General features: G+C 35.7%; 2 protein-coding genes across 2 annotated transcripts in view; one reads left to right on the plus strand and one right to left on the minus strand.

Annotated features, from left to right (window-relative positions):
• LOC147070576 (uncharacterized) overlaps positions 1-23,472 on the minus strand; it is a 221,352-nt gene that overhangs the window by 10,622 nt on the left and 187,258 nt on the right. The window lies entirely within an intron of this gene.
• LOC147070577 (RUN domain-containing protein 1) lies at positions 816-3,485 on the plus strand. Its single transcript, XM_085948806.1, has one exon. The coding sequence runs from the start codon at positions 968-970 to the stop codon at positions 2,735-2,737; it is 1,770 nt and encodes a 589-aa protein (XP_085804932.1). The 5' UTR covers positions 816-967; the 3' UTR covers positions 2,738-3,485.

The raw sequence follows: 23,472 nt of genomic DNA on the forward strand, positions 1-23,472 counted from the left end.
AACATACCTACCGATAATCTTCATATAAATAAATAAAATAGGTAACCTAATATGACATGAAAAAACATTAGGTACTACTTGTCAATTGTATTGTATGAAAGTGTGAGGTGACTAAAATGGATAAGTACCTACCTTTTTTTAAGTGTCCCGGTTTGGGGGGAAAAATAAATGGTCACGTTACGTATACACGACTTGACATACGTGTATTATGCTACCTATCTCACTCGCGCGCATTTAATGTTAATAATATTGAAAGTCTACCAACAGTACCAACGAGCGAGTCGCGGCCACATCAAATGATCCACATCAAATGCGTTCGCACTTCGAACAAGTTTATTGGGTCACGCATACTGACTATGGGTAGGTAGTACACATGCCGAGACTTAAGTATGAAAACTGGTGACAGTATTTGTAACTCACTCACTAGGTACCATCAAATAATGCGGTTACTCTACCTTCCCATGGGTGTCTTGCCTAGTCCATTTTATTTTTATGAAACTGCTTACAAAGTCGGTAGGTATATACGGTTATATGAAAACTATTAAACCAAATTTGGGGTTTGAAAAACTTGCATCCGAGATAAATGCAAAAATCGAATTTGTGCAAAGCTAAGCAGTAGTTAGTAGTATCTTTAGATAATTTACATAATATAATATAAAATATTTTTTTTTGGTGCGTATGGATAAAAAAACATTTAATAGCATTTATTAGAATAATTGAAAGTAGATCAGGAAATATTAGAAAGAGCAAAAAGTAAGGAAAAAAAAATATTCTCCTTTTTTTATTTTTAGCCTTGCAGCCCTAATTCTACGTCAAACTCAAACGGATGAATGACAATGACGTACGAGCAAAGCTTGTTTTTCAATATGTTTTCGTTACTAAATTTATTCATCAATAAAAACACATAAGAATAATGTAGGAATATACAAGCGAACGTACCAGTGTTAAACTTGCGCGTCTACGGTTTATGTGGATATTTTTCAACAAGATTCCTGCCATTATGGATTCGTGCAGTAGTGATTTCGACGACGGCGTCGATAACTTCGACGGAAAACCCGTGTGGGAAGGGGAGCGATGCGAGCCCCTCGGGGCCGCGAAAGACACCCTCAGCGACGAAATGGAATCCGAAGACTTCGACAGGAGCGACGCGTGCGAGATACAGCGGCTGCACGCCCTGGAAGAAGAACAGGAGGTCCTCTCCTCGTCGCTGTTCTCTCTCACCTCGCATCTCGCCCAGGTCCAATTCAGGCTGCGACAGATCGTCGAGGCTCCTTCGGACGACAAAGAGAAAATGCTCAGGTCACTGGAAGAGTTCACTTTTCGCGGCGTGCCCGATCTCGGCTCAATAGTGGGCACCGGCAATATTTCCAAAGACATGCCTGAACATTCCACCGGTTGCGTTGACTGTCAGAAGCTCGACGTGAAACTGCGGGAACAGAGGATCAAACAGATCGGTTTTATCGAGCAGTTAAAATCGCAGCTCAAAGAACTTGACAGCTTTACAAATGAAAGTTCCGTATCGCGTCCCGGCAAAAGAGATAACTTGGATCACCGCAATAATATTATCGACGATCTGAAACGTAATATAAATATGTCGTTGAGGGAAGGCTGGCAGCAGCCACTGACTGCGGAAGAACTGCGGCATCAGGCCGGCTGCGGCGCGGCACATGGGGACTCTCCCGATTCGCAGGTCGTCATCTCTCAACTTCAAGCGCAGGTCGAGGACATGCAGCGTTTCATAAATTTTCTCAAAAGCGGATCGACAGTGACAACGGTGACGGCTCAAGAAATTAAAGAACCTGAAGTCGCCAAATCCAAAGCTGAGGCGAAAGTCGAGTCTCAAAAATCCAAGACTAAGTCGACTCCGTCTAAAAATGATGAGCTGCGAGCCGAGACTGTGAATCTGATGAAAAAAGTAGTAGCTCTCCTTCAGATGTTTGCAGTCGCCCAATTCGGGTGTTCATCGGATGCATTTCGTAAAAATGATCTCAAAAGAACTAATATTATCAACCACTGGGGCGATCTCAGAGCTAGGCTGGAGATGTCCATCGACGCCGTGTTGAATCTGTTGAAGCACGCGGAATCCAGATCCGGTTCGGCCCTCGGCAACTACGACAGCGATTCCGAAGAAAATCCGATCATCCTCAACAATGTACCTTTGACTACGGCGGTGAGAAAGCACTTGGCCATAAACATCAGAGATCTCATGCAGCACGGCCTGCTGCCTCTGGGCGATGTGAACAGCGTCGTGCCTTTCATCGGATGCTTTCCTATTCGGAGAGGTTCCGGCTCCAAGCATATGCATGCGTGGGAGCTGATTCTCAAGTATTACCAGATAAACAATGGTGAATGTTACAATTCGACGCCCGCCCGCAAACTCTCTCAGAGTTTCAACCTGGACATCGTCGGCAGCACGGCCATTTCAAACAAACAGAGTATGTTAAGTGCCATAGGAGCGATCACCGCTTCGCATCAGCCTTACAAGAGAAGTTTCGATTCACATTTTAAAGCATTCATCTGCGCCGGGCTCAACGCCAACAAACTAGTTTCGTGGTTGAATCTCATATTCAAGAACAAGACTGTCATGCAGATCTGCTATTCGTCGACCAGCTACGTGGCCAACACGGGCTTCCAGGATAGTTTGCAGAGCTTAGACCGCCTAACTTCTTTTAAATTCGATTTACCAGTTGACCTCGCCGTCAGGCATTTTCAAAATATTAAAGATGTCTTTATGTAGTATTATTATTCATCATTGAAACGTTTACATTCCGGGTACGAGTTCCAAATATTGACTGCACGTTACTTTCTTGATTTGAGTATCTTGTCGATATAAATATACGAGACATCTATTTCCAGATACTGGTAAGTTGACACATTGACTACTTAATCTGCAAACCGGCTAACTGCACTTGGGCAAATTGTTCAGGAAGGAGAAAAAACTTAATAATTTAACAATCGAACGAAATTTAATTACATTATTTTAGCTTTCCTTTTATATATAAAAAAAAATTATATAAAGAGCGGAGTTTTTCCATTTATGATATTGGAAATTTGGCACCTGCAGTCGACTATTTCATGTGGAGAACGATAACGCATTTATTTATTGGTTTAGGAATTTGAAATTTTGTGTGAGCATAGAAAACTTGCTTTATAACAAAATGCCATCAAAATCTCATGTTTGGTCAAAAGCGCAGTTGGCTGGTTTGCTGATTAAGCAGTCGATATGCTAAAATTTAATAAAAAAACTTCCCAAAAATACGAAAAACTATTGATTTACAGAAAGAGATTACTTAAAATGATCTTAATATTATGTTTATATTCATTGGCTAATAAAAATGGTCATCATTTTCTAATTTGTAAATACAATACAATAGAAAAAATACACATAGTAATGTTAAAACCAATCATTTATGCTTGAAACACAAAAACGTTGGTAATTGGAAATATAATATGCCTCATATATTATAAGTATCTAAAGTTCTAAATTTTTATTGCTGATTTTCCATTATTGAAATAGCATTTAGAATATGTAATATATTATTATTAGTGTTCATTAGTATTTTTTTAATTATATTTATGCACGCCTTATGAATTACATTATTTTATTGTACATTATAAGCATGACACTGAAAGCCTTCTCTAATTATTAATGGTATAAGTATGTTACCGGAAAAAAAATAAGTTGTAACAATCACTGCATAAATTTTATTGAAAAGATTGACAAATATTAAGCTTTCAATTGAAATATGAATAAAAAAAGTGTCATTTACAAATTATTATTGAAATAATTCTATCATAAATTAATGTTAACATCAGTATTAATAAAATTAAATCTTCCGGTTATGAGAACAGCACTTAAATGCGACGTGCTAGTTTAAAAAATTGTGTGATCCGTGGTTCACATCATTTAGTGTCATCTGTTGTCGAGATTATAAAACAATTTCTGGTCGGTATGTAGACAAATTTATGGGGCGTCATTTGAACTGATTAAACGAAAACTAATGTTATCATATTGGTCCTTTACCGTGGAAAGGCTAAATTATAATACTTCACAAAAAATTTACGCAAGTACTTACTTATTACACTATGTCTGATGTAAGAAATAGTCAATTAGACCAAATAATATAGTATTTTTCAAATACTACGAAACACTTCTAGTCGAAAAAAATATTGAATCTGGTTATTGTTTATAACTAAGCGGATTTATTTAACTTACGAGGGTGGGTCAATAATTCCTTAGAAAAAAGCATTAAAACAGTTTTTATTTTTGTATTTTTTTTTTATTTCTCAACATAATCTCCTTGGAGCTCAATACACTTGGTTAGACGTTTCTCAATTTTTTTTAAACCGTCAGAAAAATAAGTTTTCGGAAGGTCCTCAAAATAAGCATTTGTCCGATCGATGACTTCTTCATTTGAAAAAAAACGTTGTCCACTTAGCCATTTTTTTAAGTTTGGGAAAAGGAAATAGTCACTGGGGGCTAAATCTGGCGAATACGGTGGGTGGTCGACCAATTCGAACTTCAATTCTTCAATTTTAGCCATTGATCGTAAACATGTATGAACACGGGCATTGTCCTGATGAAAGAGGATTTTTTTCCTGTTTAAATGAGGCCGTTTTTCTTCAATTTCGTTTTTTAGCTGGTCCAATAAAGATGCATAATAATCCCCTGTTATTGTTTTTCCTTTTTCCAAATAGTCAACGAAAATAATTCCACGTGCATCCCAAAATACAGTAGCCATAACCTTACCAGCTGATTTTACGGTTTTCGCCTTCTTTGGACATGGTTCGCCTTTCGCAATCCACTGCTTTGACTGTTCTTTCGTCTCGGGAGTATAGTGGTGTATCCATGTTTCATCTACAGTCACAAAGCGACGAAAAAATTCATCCGGATTGCGTTGCATGAGCGACAACAGGGCTTTAGAGGCCACCACCCTATTGCGTTTATTGTCGACTGTGAGCAAACGCGGCACCCATCTTGCAGAAACTTTTTTCATGCCCAATTTGTCATGTAAAATAGAAATGACGCTACCTTTTGAGATCCCTGTAACCTCAATTATCTCACTCAACTTTAATCTTCGGTCACTTAACACCATATCGTGGATTTTATTGATCATTTCTGGTGTAGTCACCTCTACAGGACGTCCTGAGCGTGGTTCATCCTTTGTTGATGTACGACCACGTTTAAATTCATTTAACCAGTTATAAATAGTTGCAAGTGAAGGAGCAGATATGCCGTGAACTAAATCCAACTCATTTTTTATTTCCTTTGCTGTTAACCCTTTTATATTAAAATGTTTAATAACAGCTCTAAACTCAATTTTCTCCATTTTTGTAAACAAGCAAATTTTTTTTTTAAATGTACGAAAATAAAAAACAACAACCCGACCAATCTGATTGAAACTTCGCAGCATACTGAATCGGTAGTGCCGCTGCATGAAAACAAACCGCTTACAGTACTAGTCGCGCCACCTGTCGGCTTTTCTAAGGACTTATTGACCCACCCTCGTACCAAATCTTGTACTCGTCTCTTTAAGAGCGTCATGTTTATGGAACAATTTTTTATAAATTTACTTTAATCAAATTACCAAAGATAAAAACAAATTATGTATTTACTTAATTTAATTTAAAAATTCTGATAATATACAATTAATAAGATATGTTTTATGTGTAATATTGTGAATGTTTTAAAAATAATTTTGGTGGCGTGACTATATGAAGTTGCGTCTCTTTATAATTCATTACAAATGTAAATAAATTTTTACGTGTACACATGTTTTTTTATCAGTTGAAGGTTTTACTAGTTGATGGTATTTCAAACTCACTTGATCTGTAAATCGCGAGCCTAATACTGCAAGGTTCTAAATGTTCATCGTTGAGAAAATAAACCAAACAATGAAGTAGTATTCTAAGCTGCCACATTGTTACTTTTGTTTCACCGAGGACAAACATTTGCAACCTTGTAGTTCTCCACTTGCGGGATGTATACCAGTGCAATTTTGTAGATGTTTTTAGAACGATGTATGCTTTTTATTTAAATTAAGCACACACAATATTAACAATTATTAATACGTTGTCTTTGACCTGTTCATTTATTAATTTTTGTTTGAACAGAAAATATGTTTTTGTTATATATGTTCTGGTCATTTATATATCACCGAAATTAAAATTTAATTAATCATAGATACTTCCGATTTAACATGTCTCATTTTATCATCACATTGGTTCTATTACAAACGAGCCCTCCACTACCAGTTACTCAGTCAAATGTAGTTATCCAGAGGCCAACAGAGGTTTTGTTTGCCAACAGTTTGACGATGAAATACTACACAACAAAGACTATATTCTGTTAGATGGAAGTAAATGAGTACGACAAACGAAAAGAGTCAGTGTTGCCAGTTTTTCTATGCTAATTTATTGTAATTTGTACAAAGATGTAAAAGTCATAGTATTAAAAAACTTGTATTCGAACCATTTTTCGTGTTGAATCCATCAAAATTAATTGGCATATTTTGCGTAAAATCATAGTATAATTTACTATTTTCGTGCGATCAAAATTATAGTCTAACATTCAGTTAAGTAATTTAATTTTAAATATTATTTTTATACATAAACTACTGAATGTTATTTCTCCAAAGAATGCCGCTAGTTATTTGATACCATTGAAAGATGTCACTAGTTTTTCAAATAATTTTATCACTTGCAAATTGAATGATAAATCAATGCACCATTTGTGTCAATTGCATTGTATTATTTTGAATAAAATTTAGACATTTTCATATTTAAATTATTTTTTACAAGTCATCAAATGGAAACATAATTTTTTTTAAATGTAAACTTTTGAATTTGAGTTTTTGCCACTGAAACAAAGTAGTGAGTATGTAATTGTATAAAATGTGATATTTAAAAAAAAAATTAGTTTCTTTTGCATCAATATCGATGTGATTTAGACCAGTCCTAAATTTATTTATTTATTTACCTCTGTACATGTCCAATATTCCTAAAGAATTTCAGTTATGTGTAAATTTTATATTTATACGGAAGCACTGCACAAATAATATATTGAATTATTATAGTTTGGCGATTATTTCTGATGGAACTGAATTCTGAATAATTGCATTTACTCACTATGCTGTTGGAGAATGGTTCAGTTTTAATCGGTAATAATTACTACTAACAATGTATAAGAGTGTTGGTAACCCCCCCGTTTGGACACAGTCGCGATAAGTGAAATTTCATGATCAACAGGAGATTTGAAAAACAAAACAATTTTAAAAATGAAAACACTTTTTTAATAAAAGTAATATAACTTTGCAATAAATAGTAAAAATAACATTAATTTTGTTCATTGTTACAAAATAATAATCTACATTGTTTACGTTTACTCTGCTTTCTGTACTTGTCGATAACTGTCAAATAATCTGATTGTATACATGTTATTCAACACAATGATTCCTGGCATGTGATATATGTATATATATAATTATTAAATATTATTAAAAATCGATCGCAATATAATGAATTCACACTCATCGGGGTCGTACTGAACGAGGGTTATCACCTGTATTGACCAGTATTATAAAAATATATTAACCATCTCGCAACACGTCAGTTGTTCTTGAGGAGACAAATTATTGTTTAATATTACCAGATACTAAAAGTATGCCATACCAGTTATTAATATGTAATTAATTAATTTGAGTTAAAAATATCATTTGTAACTTGAAACTATCAGAAAAAATCTTTGAAAAAAATACGACATCCAGCTGGACTCGAATCCGCATCCGCTGAATTCGCGCCAATGTGTTTTACCTATTGTAGGTATATATTATATATTTCAGGTGTTTTCAAATTATAGAATGTTGTATTCTGAAATCTTGTAAATATCTTAATATATAATACTTATGGATTTGTTTATATTTTATGAAACCATCTAGTCAGCTGCATACTTACCAATAATGTTCCATGTAAGACGAGTGTCTTTGTTTATTTGAATTCAGTAACCTTATTCTAGCAGTCGTGCTTACTGGTAACATGGAATTTACCACTTGTGCATGCACAAGATTGCATATAATAGATAGTAAATATACACGTTTGAAGTTCACATGCAAGAGCTAAATTCCGTATTAACATTAAATATGTTTCCTAGAATAGAGCAACATAACGCTTATAATAACTAATTAAATAATATTCAAATATTATAAGTATTGAGTTCATTTCTTGTCTGATTTAATTTTGTGTTCAAAGTATTGTCAATAAGAGATTGAAAATGATCTAATGATGTTTCTTTTGTAATTGACAACCTGCCACCGTACAAGTTAGTGAATTCAGTGTTGGTTTTATTTATGTTTGGGATGTGTGCATTGTAGTCAATTTAGTGACCTGGGAATTCAAAAGTCAGCAAAGGTTAGGAAGAATATTGCTCACGGAGTGTAATTTTTGAGTCCTACAACTAACTTAGCAATAACAATTCAAAATGGAAATAATATAATATAATAATCTAAGAGATGCAGAACATTATGTAATGTGGATGTTTTTATTTTATTGTAATCTCATATTGTCATTGTTTCTAACAATACAAATGGCTCTACCAAATCCTCATAAGCATTTAGATCACTGTGCAGGCAATGTTGTTTTTAAGGAAAACTCCACTTTTTGAAGAGAACACTAAATTTGGCATATATCGTATCTACACCCTTTGTCAGTATTTAGAAAAGGGAGCCACCAGAAATTTGTATAAGTGACTAATTACCTATATGTTTTTTGGGTTGCTGAATTAAAAAAATGGTCTAAAATATTGTTGTAACTCCATAGGACGAGATATCCAAAATGGTCACCCTTGATTATTCTGGACATGATGTACCTATCTCATATTTGGTGTGATTAATTCTGTATTAAAGTGATATGGTATTTTGATATAACCATTGTATAAACGTCAAGTAAATCTGCTGTGATCTGTACTTACTTGTCGTAATGTAATTTGCATTATTTACCCCTCTACACTCAGATAGTGATAAAAGTCTGCGTTGATGTACTGAAAATAATATATCATATTGCGTAGAGAGAAAACATGTATAATCTGTATTGTGTACGTATTTACTATTAATATTGCATATAGTTTATAGATATAGTTGGCAACTTTGTTTGTGATTTGCATACCCACGCACGCATTAACTGTTCGCACAATGATTTTAAACATGTGATAACATTCAAATTGTATTTTTACTGCATTCTTAGATGAAAACGTATCATTGGAGCAATAATACACCAGTTAGGGTAACATTTGTTTCACGTTATATAATTATATTATTTTATTACATTTTTTTTTTATATTGTTCGATTGCTGTCATAGAGACATGGCCAGATGCCTAGTCATACTAAATGAACGCTTCATATTATGTTTGGCGACAACACTAAATTAAATAGTGGCAGAATAAAACAAATAGTCATACTAAATGAACGCTTCATATTATGTTTGGCGACAACACTAAATTAAATAGTGGCAGAATAAAACAAATGCTAGTGAAATGTCTCAGAATAGTCTGGTGCAAGAGTACCCAACCTTTTTGAGGTTGGGAGCTACTTTTTATCTTAATTTTCATGGCGATCGACTTCCAATAAGAATCTTATAAGAAATTTTGGTACATAATGCTTTTTTTAGTTCTTCAAAGTTAAAAATATTCATTTTAATAGGAAAAATATCGTTAAATACAAAAACAAAATAATTTAAATAAATTCGTATTTTTTTAGGTATGGAGAAGCGAATAAAAGAGAATAAAAAAATCTTCTTTTTTCATTAATTCAAATATAGGTATTTAATTAATATGTATAAGTACTAACAGTAGTATGAAAACGCAAACCGTCATCAAAGTGATCATTCTTCAAACGTGTTCGATATTTGGATTTAATAAAATAAATTACATGTGAGAAAATGAAGATTCACATAAATATATACTTCCAAAACGTGAGAAAATTAGAAGATAGACGTCCTTCAAATATGGGTGGATTCAGTACTTTTCATACATCAGAAGATTTCAATTGTGTCAACGTTACGTCATTTTGCTGTAATTCGAAATTTCCCTCACCCATTGAAAAAATCATGGTTTGAGCTAGACTTTGGACATTATTTTCATCTAGCAAAACCAATTTGTCCTACGATCAGGTTATTATTTTTTTCATCAATGGTTGTAAATTTAAAATAATATGGAAATCATTATTTTCAAAAATCACAATTGTTATTTGGATTGACCAAATTTTGCTTCACAATCGACCGGTTGGGAAGTCTTGGTCTAGCTAGTGTATCGTGCACGGAATTCGGGCAAGGGTAGTATTGTATTTTGATTGAAATTCACGATTTTATCTTTCATATTATGGATAAATTAAATACCATTTTATATTTGCTTATTACATTCTGTGTATGCCTGTGTTGATCAATTAGTGTGCAACTGTTTGGTGACAGTTTGTAAACCAAACCATAATCGTTTGGGTATGCTATGGTGATCCGGCAAAAATAGTGCACACTTTTTCAGTCATGGTTTGTTTTCGTTGAATTAAGAATACATTTATGTTGTTGATATACATGGTGTTGGTTAGTATTTTAAAATTCATTAAACTTTCCTAAAGTAAACTATAACAGATAAAAAATATTCTTCTATCCATAAAATATGTGAAATTATGTTTGATTTAATTGCATAATTTTAGATATTTTATAGACACATATTTATTGACTATTATCTATTATGGCTTGGTTACGCAGGGTTTAATTGAATTTTAAAAATTAACTATCACTATCTGCAATTTGTAGTCTTAGTTAAATGAAAACAAATACGTATGACTGACTAAGTTTTGTGTACCATTTATGTCAGATCTTAACAGCCTACCCCAATCCATTGCCTCTGGCCTCTGGCATCTGGCCTATAGAACATACGGTTACTGTGTATGCTTTTGTTTCCGTTATGATTTTCTATAGAATATGCAGATCATATAAGTATGTATCGATCTTTCCTTTCATTAATGCTCTTATTTTAGGCATAATATAATTTTTTGAGTATACCATGACACAGTATATTATGTAATGGTTAATATTGAAAACATTTGTGTGAACAGTTAATGGTCGGTTGGTGTGTCCCAAATAATATTAAAAAAAGGATATCGAGCTTCTGCAGAACTCATGTTTATTTTAAAATGACGTATTGTAAACTGAGTCATTGATATACCTAGAAAAATGATGTAATAAGTTGGATCAAAAATATACAGTTAAAAAAAAACAGTTGTTATTATTTATTTACATGCCCAGAAATATCACACTCTTTACCATGTCCGATCCTAATAAGAACATATGGGCCTCTACAGAGTGTAGGTTTGTTTTAACAGATTTGTTTTTATTAGAAATGGATGTTAGCGACTTGCACAACCTATTTTGTAGGTCCATATCTGACACAAACACAAATTGAAAAACAATATGTGTCTCGAGAAATGACATACTCTTAGCAAAACCACCTACATACCAGATGTAGATGACACAGGTGTGATGATTACAGATAATTTAATAATGAAATAACCCTGATGATGGGTGATTCTACCTAAATATTGTTTAAGTAAACGCCCACAATGGCCCAGCCACTTATAATGTCATGGGTCCCAAGGTCGAATCCGGGGTCTGGCAAATACACATTGTTTTTAAATTTGTGTTTGGAGTCAGAGTATGAACCGGATAGGTTGAGCAAGACGTGGCTAAAATTCATTTCACGTAAAAACAAAAATCTGTTAATACAAACCTCTACTCTGTGGAGGCCCATATGATCCTAATAGGATCGGACATAGTCAAAAGAAAATAATACAATGTAATAATATAGATTGATGATATTCCCTATGTAGAATAATTGCAGTAAGTGATTACAACCAATAAAACCACCATACAATGACACATTATAGTAAAAATAGGTGGAATAACCCCATTTGACAGTGGATCAGTATCGTTTTGAAAGAAGGTATATATCAGTGCTGGCGAACCTATGGCACGCGGGACGATTTTGCATGGCATCTGAATGTTTTATTTTGAAATAAATGACAGATCGCTTGTATAAAAAATAGCAGATAAATACTCTTCAAGAATAAGCACTACGTTTAATGCAAATATATCGTCACTGTTCTGGCAGAAGACACTAATTCGAAAAAAATACATATTGAATTAGTTATACCAAAATGTTCCTTATTTCAAACTTTACCGTCTGGAAACCTTCTTAATAAATAAACAGTCTTTATTTTAAAGTCATCCTTTTTACGATTATTTAATAAACTCACATGATAGACCATTTCAAACATTTTAACAACTTCAAAGTCAAATTACTCAAAACTAGTATTCTCCAGTTAGTGTGTTCTGCCAGAACACAGACGATATAATAAATAATTGCATAGGTCGGTCCTTGGGCTTTATTCTTCACATATAATATTATCGCATTAACCTCGTCAGGCGTAGGGAAAAGCCGCGCCGCGAACCCCTGATTTTAAATTTGTGAGTAGAGAACCAAACAAGTATGTTATACAGAAACACATAATTTTTACCCACAAAAATAACTTTATTTACCAAATAAGAAACTTGGTGGAGCTTGTAGTAGTAATTCTGGCAGAATTGCTACTTCAAAATTTTTGTATTGCTACTTCAAAAGTTTGGCGCAATTAAATTAAAAATTAAATTAAAAAAATTTAAACAATTAAAAAAAGTAACAAAACTATGTATGCTATGCTATGTCCTGTGAGTGATATCTAGATCATTTTTTAATAAGATTCTTAAAAACTATTTTTTTCTCCATGAAAAACTGCTCGGCACGTCAGTCGAAAAATATTTGGGAAATTTTGGCACGCGTATGTAAAAAGCTTCGCTAACCCTGGTATAAGGAGAAAAGTTATCAATACATGCAAGTATCAGTATCAAATTCCCAAAAGAAACGTATTGATTCTTTTTCGATACCCTTATTTATATTGTTTTGAGGATAGGTTCGCAGCCTGAACCGGCTGTCGGTATCAATAACTCGTAGAGATGGTACAGTAAAACCTCGTTAATATGAATTCCATGGGACCGAAAATAAAAAAAAAATTCGAATCACGGAATATGAAATGCGTGGGGCACAAATTAAAAAATTTTGAAATATTTTTTTTTTTGATTTTCATTAATTTCGTTTCCGTTATAGATGTGTTTACCGGATTGGGTCATAAAATGTCAGGATTATTTTTATTACCCTCATAAAATAAGTAATTTTTGATGTTTTAAGAAAAGTCTGTCACAATTTTCAATGGTTGGCTCATGAAATAGTGTACTTTATTATGATTTATTGAATATTTTTATATGCCAGGGACTCATTTCGAATTACGAAATTCGAATTAACTACTTACCAGTTAGATTTTGGTGAGAAAGAGTGTCTAAAAATTGTGAGATATTTTTTTAAATGGTTTAATAAAATTTTTGTTTTTACGTTTGTTTTACTTTTTTCAGATTAAATTAACACTTTTTTTACCACATTTACAATGTTTTTTTGATTTTTTTTTCAAATTTTATGAAAGATGTCAAATTTTCTTTTAACATTTTATTACTTATATTTTTTTTTACATTTTATCACAACAGATAGGTATGTAGGTTTACAATGTTTTAAATTTTACGCAAATAATTTAATAGGTTTTTTTGGTATAGTAAATTTTGAAACATTCAATACACAACCCTACATCACAATCCGGACAGTAGTATCTCGTCTCCTTCCGTATTCGTTTGCCGTTTTCATTCCTATGTGAGCAGCATACTTTGCACTGTCTAGTAGGCCTTTCTTTATTCGCCGTAGGTGGTATTGGTTCCATAAAATGTCTACCAATCAAACGTAATGGTGATGGTGTTGATGATGGATGTCCTGAATGTTGTTGTATTGTTCCGTATTTTTCAATAATTTGTTCCACGAGATCTGATCTAAATTGTAAATGAATTTTAGTATCTCCCTGCTTTGTAGGTATAGATAACAAACGAATTCCATATTGTTTGGTCTAGAACTCTAGAAGGTGTAGAAAGATTTTATAATAATATTTCTTCCTGCGCTTTTTGATGACTAGATAGTTAGTTAGGTGTTGGTCAACCCTGTCAACACCTCCCATAGAATTATTATAGTCATTGGCTATTTTTGGAATTTTTTAGGATTACCTCTTTTCTCAATTTCTACCATTTCAGGATTGTGTTGACAATAGTTGACAACAAAGTGACGTCTTTTTTATTCTTCCATTTCATAACGCAAACTTTCCCTCTCTGGTATGCACACATTTCTCCCTTTTTCAGTTTTTTCTTTTGCAGATCTTTTGGAACATCTTTTCTATTCAATCTCATAGTTCCAAATATGTCAGTTTTATTTTGTAATAGAATATCTGCTAGTATCGGGGAAGTATAAAAATTGTCTGTTGTCAGACAGTAACCTAAATTCAAAATGTGCTTCATCAAAGCCATTACGACTTGTAATCCCATTGCATGATCTTTATAATAATTACTATCAAGTAATGTTCCCTTTCCAGTATCTTTTATATATTATTATCCTACAGCTTATCCAGGTTTTGGCGAGCGATTGTGTTCCTTATTCATTATGTCCGATGGGTTCAAAAAAATAATCCATTCTCGGATCGTTTAAAATGGCAATTTCACAGTTGACACCCGCATTATTAGTTTCCACACGAATTTGATAATTTTAGATCATTTCTCAATATATTTTCGATCGACACGTGACTTTATTGACAACTGATATTATATCGGGGAATTTATTTTTTCACAGTCTTTGCAACACTCACAAAGATGGCCGCTTTAAATTTAAAATGCGTTTTAACCGTTATACAATCAATTTTCACAAACTAATCATAATAAGATTAACCGATAAACATATTATTAGAACTGATTTATTTATATTTTTATGAATTAAGTTCTTTGTTTTAAGTTAAGTTTCTACACCTCTGACGGAAAGAAAGTCTTTTGACACAATGTAATTATTACGCTATGTATACTAAATAACATTATTTTAATTTACGCACCACATATTTACTTATCAGATGCATTTAAGTAGCTTCAATTTGAATCAGCACAATTTTATGAAACTCAACATAGTCACAAAGAAACCACATTTAAAAACGTATTCTCTCCGTCATTTCTTCATTCTTATTTATATTGCCCATGAGCCTGAATCAATCCACTAGTGGATGAAGGCCTCTTTAAGTTGTTTGCATTTCTGTCGGTCATATGAATTGCTATATTTATCAAAATTGCTGATATTATATTTACCCACTCATAATATCTTTATTATCATCATCAACCAAGATCAATTCACTGCTGGATGAAGGTTATCCCCCGGTCTAGGGATCGCTGTCGTGTCATTGACGAGGGCGACTCACAACAAGTGCATCATCAAAGTCATGAGCGAGGACGACTCCCAGAGACTGGTGGATGCTGTCAGCGGCTCGGAGGTTCTCACCGCAACGGTCAGCTCACTGAAAAGGCCGAGGGTTCTCCTAAAGGGGACTGAGGAAAATTTTGATGGGGAACAATTGATAACTGCACTACGTTATCAAAATCCTTTCACCAGAACGTCAGCGAACGATTCTTTCAGGGTTGTGTTCAAAACAAAAGGTCGCATCCAGGGCAAATCCAATTACATTCTGGAGGTGGAGTCCTCCTTGTATCATCAGATGGTGGAAGTTGGCGGGTTGAACGTTGGTTTCCAGCGGGTTCGAGTGCAGCCATGCTCTAGTGTTGTACATTGCACGAAATGCCTGGGGTGGGGTATGGGCATACTGGTCATACTTGCAAGGAAGCCTTTGCGTGTCGGAGATGTGGGGGGGGACCACAAAATTGCGGAATTGTCCCAAAAAGGGAAATTTGACATGCGTCAACTGCGTCCGGAAAAATAGGCGGCTCCATCTGACAGCTCCGACGGGTCACAGTCCTCTATCGCGCGCATGCATATTGCACCGCCAACAAGAAGCTAAGTCTACTTCCGCAACTGACTTCGGAAAACAATAATGGCTATACACCTAAAAGTTGCACAAGTGAATCTTGCACGGTGCGAGGTCGCCACAGTCTCTTTCATAAGGTATATGGAATCTAATAACGTGGACCTGGCTTTAATCCAGGAACCGTACACTGGAAACACGGGTCAAATTCGTTCGTCGCTTTTTTCAGGTATCATTTTTCAGAAGCCGAGCAGTCTGTATCCAGTGAAGGCAGCTATTCTTGTGCGTCGAACGTCATCTCTAACCCAATGCATTTTACTTTCTGAGTTTAGCTCATATAGTTGCGCTGTTGTAGAACTCGACTACTTAGGAGTAACACTACTGGCCGGATCACTGTACTGCGCGCCGTCGGTGCACATCGATGAATCGCTGACCGGCATGAACAGGCTAATGAACTCTTCAAAGGGTCACAGGCTGTTGCTCGGAGGCGACGTAAATGCAAAGAGCATCTGGTGGGGCAGTCAACGTACTGATAGCAGAGGCACAGCCGTGTCAGATTTTTTAGCACAGCACGACCTAAACGTATTAAACGAGGGTTCTGTCCCATCGTTTGAAACGATCAGAGGAACTCGTAAGCTGGAAAGCTATATTGATATTACTGCGTGTTCCAACGCTCTGCTCGTCAGAGTTGAAAATTGGAGAGTATGTCGTGATGCAGAGCTGGGATCTGACCACAATGCGATTGTTTTTCATTACAGGCCGCAGATAGCTACGCTGCAAACAAAAGTTCAAATGTCAATCAACAGCGACCAGGTTTGTTTAATACGTCCAAGGCTAACTGGATAAATTTTGGGCTTGCACTTATTTCCTAGATTCAGGATCGCGGTATCACTGTAGATAGGTTGGATAGCGTCACAGACGTACATGAGCTCGAAGACATTGTCAAAGAATGGTCATTGGCGAACGAGTCGGCATGCGAGAGCACGATGGTGCGCTCTTCGGGCGAAGGATTCCAAAGAAAAAGTAATCCATGGTGGAGTCCGAAACTGGATACACTGAAGACGGCTTTTAGAGTAGCAAGGACAAAATTTCGGAATTCAGGCGTGGTTCGACGGCCGTTCACTCAACAGATTTTTGAAGCCGCAAAGAATAAGTATGAAACTGCGATTGCGGAAGCGAAATTAGAAAGCTGGAAGAGCCATTGCTCAGCTCAGGGAAAAGAGAATGTATGGTCTAGTCTTCAGAGAATGCTCGAAGGTAAGGCGTTCAAACTGCCTGAAACTCTCACAATCAACGGTCGCATGACCTCTGCGGCTCTCGAATCTGCAGAGGCTCTTCTTGCGTATTTTTTTCCAGACGACAATATTGCAAACGAAACGGAGCAACAGTCATTGTTCCGAAATGCCGCCTCGATTCCTTCAAAGGAAGATGACGACGAGAACTTCACTCTCGAGGAGGTTGAAAGAACAATGAGGCTGTTCAATCCAGCTAAAGCTCTGGGACACGACAGCTTCACGGCGGATATCTGTCTCAATCCATTCTTAACTGTTCCTAGCATAGTTGTCGCTCTTTATAATGCTTGTTTGCGAATTGGTCATTTTCCAAAAATCTGGAAGGTAGCTAGAATGGTGGTTATTCCCAAACCGGGAAAGGACGACTACGCTAACGTCTCGTCATATCGGCCTATCGGATTGCTGCCCGTGTTCGGCAAAGTACTCGAAAAATTATTTATTAATCGAGTTTCTTGGAAATTTCAGACTAAACACCTGCTCAGCGAATACCGGTACGGTTTCACTCCTCAAAAGAGTACTGAAGACGTGCTTTATGCAGCAATTAATAAAATCAGAGGGGCTAACCGCGATGGTCAGCTCGTAGTGGCGGTATCTCTTGATATCAAAGGCGCGTTTGACAACGCATGGTGGCCATATCTTCTTCATCAGTTGACATCTAAAAATTGTCCCGCTAACATTTTCAGGCTCATCAAAAACTATCTATCTGACCAAGAAGTTTTCGTTGAATATGCTGGAGCATCTGTTACCAAAGAGACATCAAAGGGATGCATACAAGGTTCGTCTTGCGGTCCTGTCCTGTGGAATATAGTTCTCGACGATCTTCTCTCTATGCCGTTTCCTGAAGGTGTACACGCACAGGCCTTTGCTGATAATGTATTGCTGATTGTGGTATCCAAAGAACTTGGTTCTCTAGAAACCATGACTAACACCGTGTTGGAGAGCGTCGAGGCCTGGGGAAGGAAGGTCAAACTGTCTTTCTCCGCGGAGAAAACGAAGGCCTTATTCTTTACTAGGAGGTGCGTCTCTCCGCCTTCGCTGGTGATGAATGGGCAACCTCTATCTTTTTCTAGGGATTTTAAACTTTTAGGGGTAGTAATCGATGACAAACTACATTGGTCGAAGCACGCGGATAGCATCTGCAAAAGAGCAGCGGTGACTTCGCTCAAACTAGCAAGAATGGCCAAACCCACATGGGGTGTATCTTCTGAAGCTCTTAGAATTCTCTACACTTGTGCTATTGAGCCTATGATCATGTATGCGGCCAGCACATGGTATGAAGCTGCCAAACGAAAAAACATGGCAAAAAAACTCAATACGGTTCAGCGTGCACTAGCGATACGAATATGCAGAGCTTACCGCACGGCTTCACTAAATTCAACGCAAGCTCTAGCAGGACTTATGTCTCTAGATTTACGTTTAAAACAAATCGCTCTCACTTACAGAGCTAAGAAGGGCGAGGAGGGCCTCGCAGGTTTTCTGCCAGACGATAGGCTTTACGAAAAACCGGTGGACTATAGAAGGCTGCCACACCCGGCTAGACTATTTTCTGAAGTGGTTTCTTATCCTGCAACGTTGGAAAGCAACGAATGCAATAACATGCCGATTTTCATGGATGGGAGCAAAATTGATGGCGGTACTGGTGCAGGGTTTGTGGCATACATTAATGGCGGTGAGATAGCGGCTCGTAAGTACCGCCTTGCTAGTTATTGAACTCTATGCCATCCAACGCGCTCTGGAGTGGGCAGGCTCAGATCCAATACAACGAAAGCTCACCGAAAACCATAGTATTTGTATTTATTCGGACTCCAAAAGCTCAATCCAAGCAATTGGAGATCCCTTGTCTACTAATCCGATTGTCTTTTCTATTCACAGCGAGTCCGCAATACTGAGACGGCGCCACCCCGAGGTGCACTTCAAGTGGATAAGGGGACACACTGGGATAGAAGGAAATGAAAGAGCCGACAAATTGGCTCGGCATGGTGCCTCTGAACACAAGACCGCGATAGCTTATGACAAATTTCCTCTGAGCTACGCGAAAATTACAATTTCAGATATGGTGAAAAACGAATGGAATAGATACACTGAAATGGATACATAAACTCATCGACAGGGGAGTTGACCCGAAAGTTTTTACCTTCGATTTCAGCAGCACGAGACGTCAGGGTGCATAAGGGGCTGTGTTTTGAGATGACTCAGATTCTTACAGGTCACGGAGTCATGTGAGCATACCTGCACCGGTTTAAAATAACATCTGATGGAAAGTGTCCATGCGACGATGGAAGCGACCAGGACGTCCTACAATACTCCTAGATTGTCAAATCTTTAGCAAGGAGCGGCACAACCTGAACTTTTTATTACAGATGGCAGATGCGGACATTCGAGACCTTCCGGGGACCATGACAAACGAGGCTGGAAGAGATGCACTTTTTAATTTCTGTATTGATGTAATAAAAAGGATAAAAATAATAAATGGCAATCATTGTTACATGACATGTAACGATGATTCATGCCTTTCAGATCCAGTGACTGCAATCATATAAGATAGGATAAGTATATGCTCAGAATATCAGTCCTATGCGACATTTCTTTTACCACTGGAAAAAACTCGGCTACAAATCGCAGTCCTCAGTTCCCAATGAATTCGACAAAATATTCATAAGAATCACCACCGCCTTGCGCTACAAAGAATTTTCCAGGGTTTTTGCAAGGCGGTTTCATAGGCCCTGGCCGAATTCAAATTAGCAATACCCGATGCGGGTAGAAGAATAGTTTTCAATAAGGCATATTCTCTCAGCCGGCACAATTTTCATTTGACTAGCATCAAGTAGAGTAGTTTGCGTGCCAAAGTCCTTAAGAAACCTCGATAGTAAATGCGAGGTATCCATAAAGGCATCTAGAAAAAAAAAAATAAAAAAACATAATTCTACTTTTCTTGATCATGTAAACTGCTATATTTTTTTTAAATTTGTGATTTTATATACCTACCCATTTAATTAGTCATCAACCTGTATCAATCCACTTCTGGATGAAGGCCTCTTTAAGCTGATTCCACATCTTTAGGTCTTATAAATTTCTATTCTTATCAGAGAGGTCTAGAATAGACTCAGATATAATATGTATTGCTTTATTATTTATCGACATTTCGCGACCCGAGAACTACAGGGTTCTAAGTGGACAACTGCAGCAAAAAAGTTATGGGCTGTTGAAGTTTTGAACGCTTGTATTTTGTTAATTGTGAATGTTTTCAATTATTTTTTTGATTGAATATATCAATGATGGTACTGCTATGGTGTACCTGTCAATAAAACTACGTTAAAACTAGTTTTTAATAGCTAATTTTACATGTCATAAATTCAGTTAGAACCATGTCCACCTGAAACTCAAACAAATCGCCTTTACTACAAGGTTCTAACTGAAATTTGTATGGAAATCCTAGTGATTCAGGATACATAGTTTCACTATTCATCTAAAAATAAATGAAATTCTTGAAAGTTATCGAATATAATATTTTTTTCCGGAGAAAATGTATGGAAATTGTTGGGAAAATTGGAAATTCGGAAAAACTTAAATATTTTTTTCTATTTTGTGTTTATTACCATTTTAAAATGAAAAATATGTTGAAAATATAATATAAAATACAAAACTATTGTTGATGCAACAAGCCCAATGTTGATGGTTCAATTTCAACTGGCCTGTTCTCTTAACTTTTTATACACGATTGTTGTTACTAATCGCTGAGGGAATGTTGTGTATTATTAAATAATTATTCGCCTCAGTTTTAGAATAAACTTCAAGCCAAGAAGAGGCATATCTTTCAGATCCATCATTACATCATAATATTATCATAATGATATTGTATAATTAATATACTCAATCTCTAGGGAATTCTCAGGAATATGGATTGTATAATACAACATATCCATTTCTTCACCTCATCTACTGAGATTTGAGACATCTCAAACATTTATATCACTGTAAGTGGGTCTATTCTATACTAATCGACCGATAAAGTGATAAATATTACAAAACTTAGGATAGGTTTATATCAAAGTATGTATAAAGTGTAACAATTGCAATATGTTGGTTATAATTGTTGCAATAAGTGCTACATTTTTACAGCAGCAAGAGAGGTGCTGTTAAACCTACCCTAAGTTTGATAATATTTATCACTTTATCACTTTAGCGGTCGATAAGTATAGAATAGACCCACAGGAAGACTTAAACCTGAAACATAAAGTCAATGAATGCAATACTATTAATATTTAGACATTATTAACAAAAGGTCGAAGAATAAAATGTACAATGTTCGTTCGACATTCAAATTATGAAAACAATTAATAATGTAAATTATAATTAACGGTTTGTGAATATGTAACTGTAACGGCGTTTGCAACAAAATTTAAAAAAATTAAGATAATAATATAATTGAAGCTTACTTACGTTTCATAATATTATAATTCATCTAGAAGTAAGTTCACAATTTACTGTTGATATCAAATATCACGAAACATTTTTTTGAGGTTATGTATCTCGAAGCTATAGTAGTTTATGTAAATACTCGTGGTTTATATAGTTGCACTGCATAAGACACTGCATGAAGTCGTAATAATAAATTTAAAATACAAAACAACAATATTTTACTCTTCATATTGAAATTAAAACCATTTTAACAGCTTTAAATGTTTCCACAACCGCGAAATGTCAAATCACATAGAACTTTGTAGAACGACGGATCTTTTTAGATTATGATAGAACTCTGTAGTATCCCAGATATTGTGTAAAGTGCACATAGAACTCGGTAGTATTGGGGTTTAATGAAAAAATATAAGAAATATCGACTTCATATTAATATATTATGTAGATAATGTGACTTGGAAGACTTCCTCATCATTACTTTAGTTTGGCCAAAAATCGACACTTAGAACCTTGTAGTTCTCGGGTCGCGATTTGTCTCGATATGAACGTCCCGCACCGGGAAACTGTATTGTTTAAGGTTAATTTTTAAATCAAAATATGATTTCAAAAATATTATTCTATGGCTGCAAGCATTTATTTTTTATAGACAATGAAACAAAATAATGTTTAAATTATTTTTTTTATGTTGCTAACCTTTTTCTATTATGTAAATGGGACCCAAAAGAGATTAATATTCGCGTTATATCGCTATGATAATCACGATTAAGATGGCTTAAGCGTTGGACTATCATGCCGTGGGTCTCAGGTTCGAATCCTGGGTCTGGCAAGTACACATTGTTTTTCAATTTGTGTGTGAGTCAGGGTATGGACCTATTAGGTTGAGCAAGTGGCTGACATCCATTTCTCGTAAAAAACAAAATCTGTTAATACAAACCTCTACTCTGTGGAGGCCCATATGATCCTATTAGGATCGGAAATGGTCGGAAAAATTTAAATGCACATACCTACACATATATTGTATTAAAATTTAAATGTCAGTGGTAGCAATCGGTGATTGCCAGCTGTTCTGCTGGCCTAGCAGCCTGGAATGGTGACAGACGATATTGTGAAGGCCAGACGCTAGAATAGACTACGCATATGACTCCAAATATGTATTGGCAATGACGACATGCAAATCGCAAAACTGACAAATCAGCGAAATGTCAAACTGTCAGACGTGAATGAAAATCCATCCCGAAAGGAAAACTATGGCGCCGTCTATACATACTTCACAATTATATTAAAATCCAACACCATGTCATTAGGACGCCAAGCTGTCTGCAAGACCTAGCGAGACAGACTGGCGAGAGCCAGCTGGCTCAGCTAGTAAATTATAAATGACCAAATATATCCAGATTTAGATCACATAGCATATAAGATTTGATGCCAAATCTGGCCCTTTTCAGAGGGATATATTGAATCCAACCCAACCTACCCTGCAAATCCACGATAAATGGCATAATGCTGAGCAAATTCAGTGACTCAAATACCACACTTGTAAGAATTACCACAGAAGCTGGACCTCTTGTTATTGTATCTATGTACGTGGAGCCAAACGCTGACATTGCCCCAACATTGGGAAAACTCACACTGCTTGGAGATGTTCCAATCCTCATAGGGAGTGACCTAAACGCAAAAAATGTGTGGTGGGGGAGCGCGAAGACCGACAAAAGGGGCGAAGAAGTCGCAGATTTCCTTTCAGAACTCAATCTGAACATTCTCAATGAAGGAAATCGACCCACCTTCGAAACCTATCGTG

This window comes from Rhyacophila brunnea, unplaced genomic scaffold (assembly GCF_057557595.1).
Source record: "Rhyacophila brunnea isolate RB1 unplaced genomic scaffold, BYU_Rbru_1.0 scaffold_21, whole genome shotgun sequence".
Taxonomy (NCBI): Eukaryota; Metazoa; Arthropoda; class Insecta; order Trichoptera; family Rhyacophilidae; genus Rhyacophila; species Rhyacophila brunnea.

What these genes read in the sequence shown, in the direction of transcription:
- LOC147070577 (XM_085948806.1), top strand. Translation starts at nt 968, where the DNA reads ATGTGGATATTTTTCAACAAGATTCCTGCCATTATGGATTCGTGCAGT.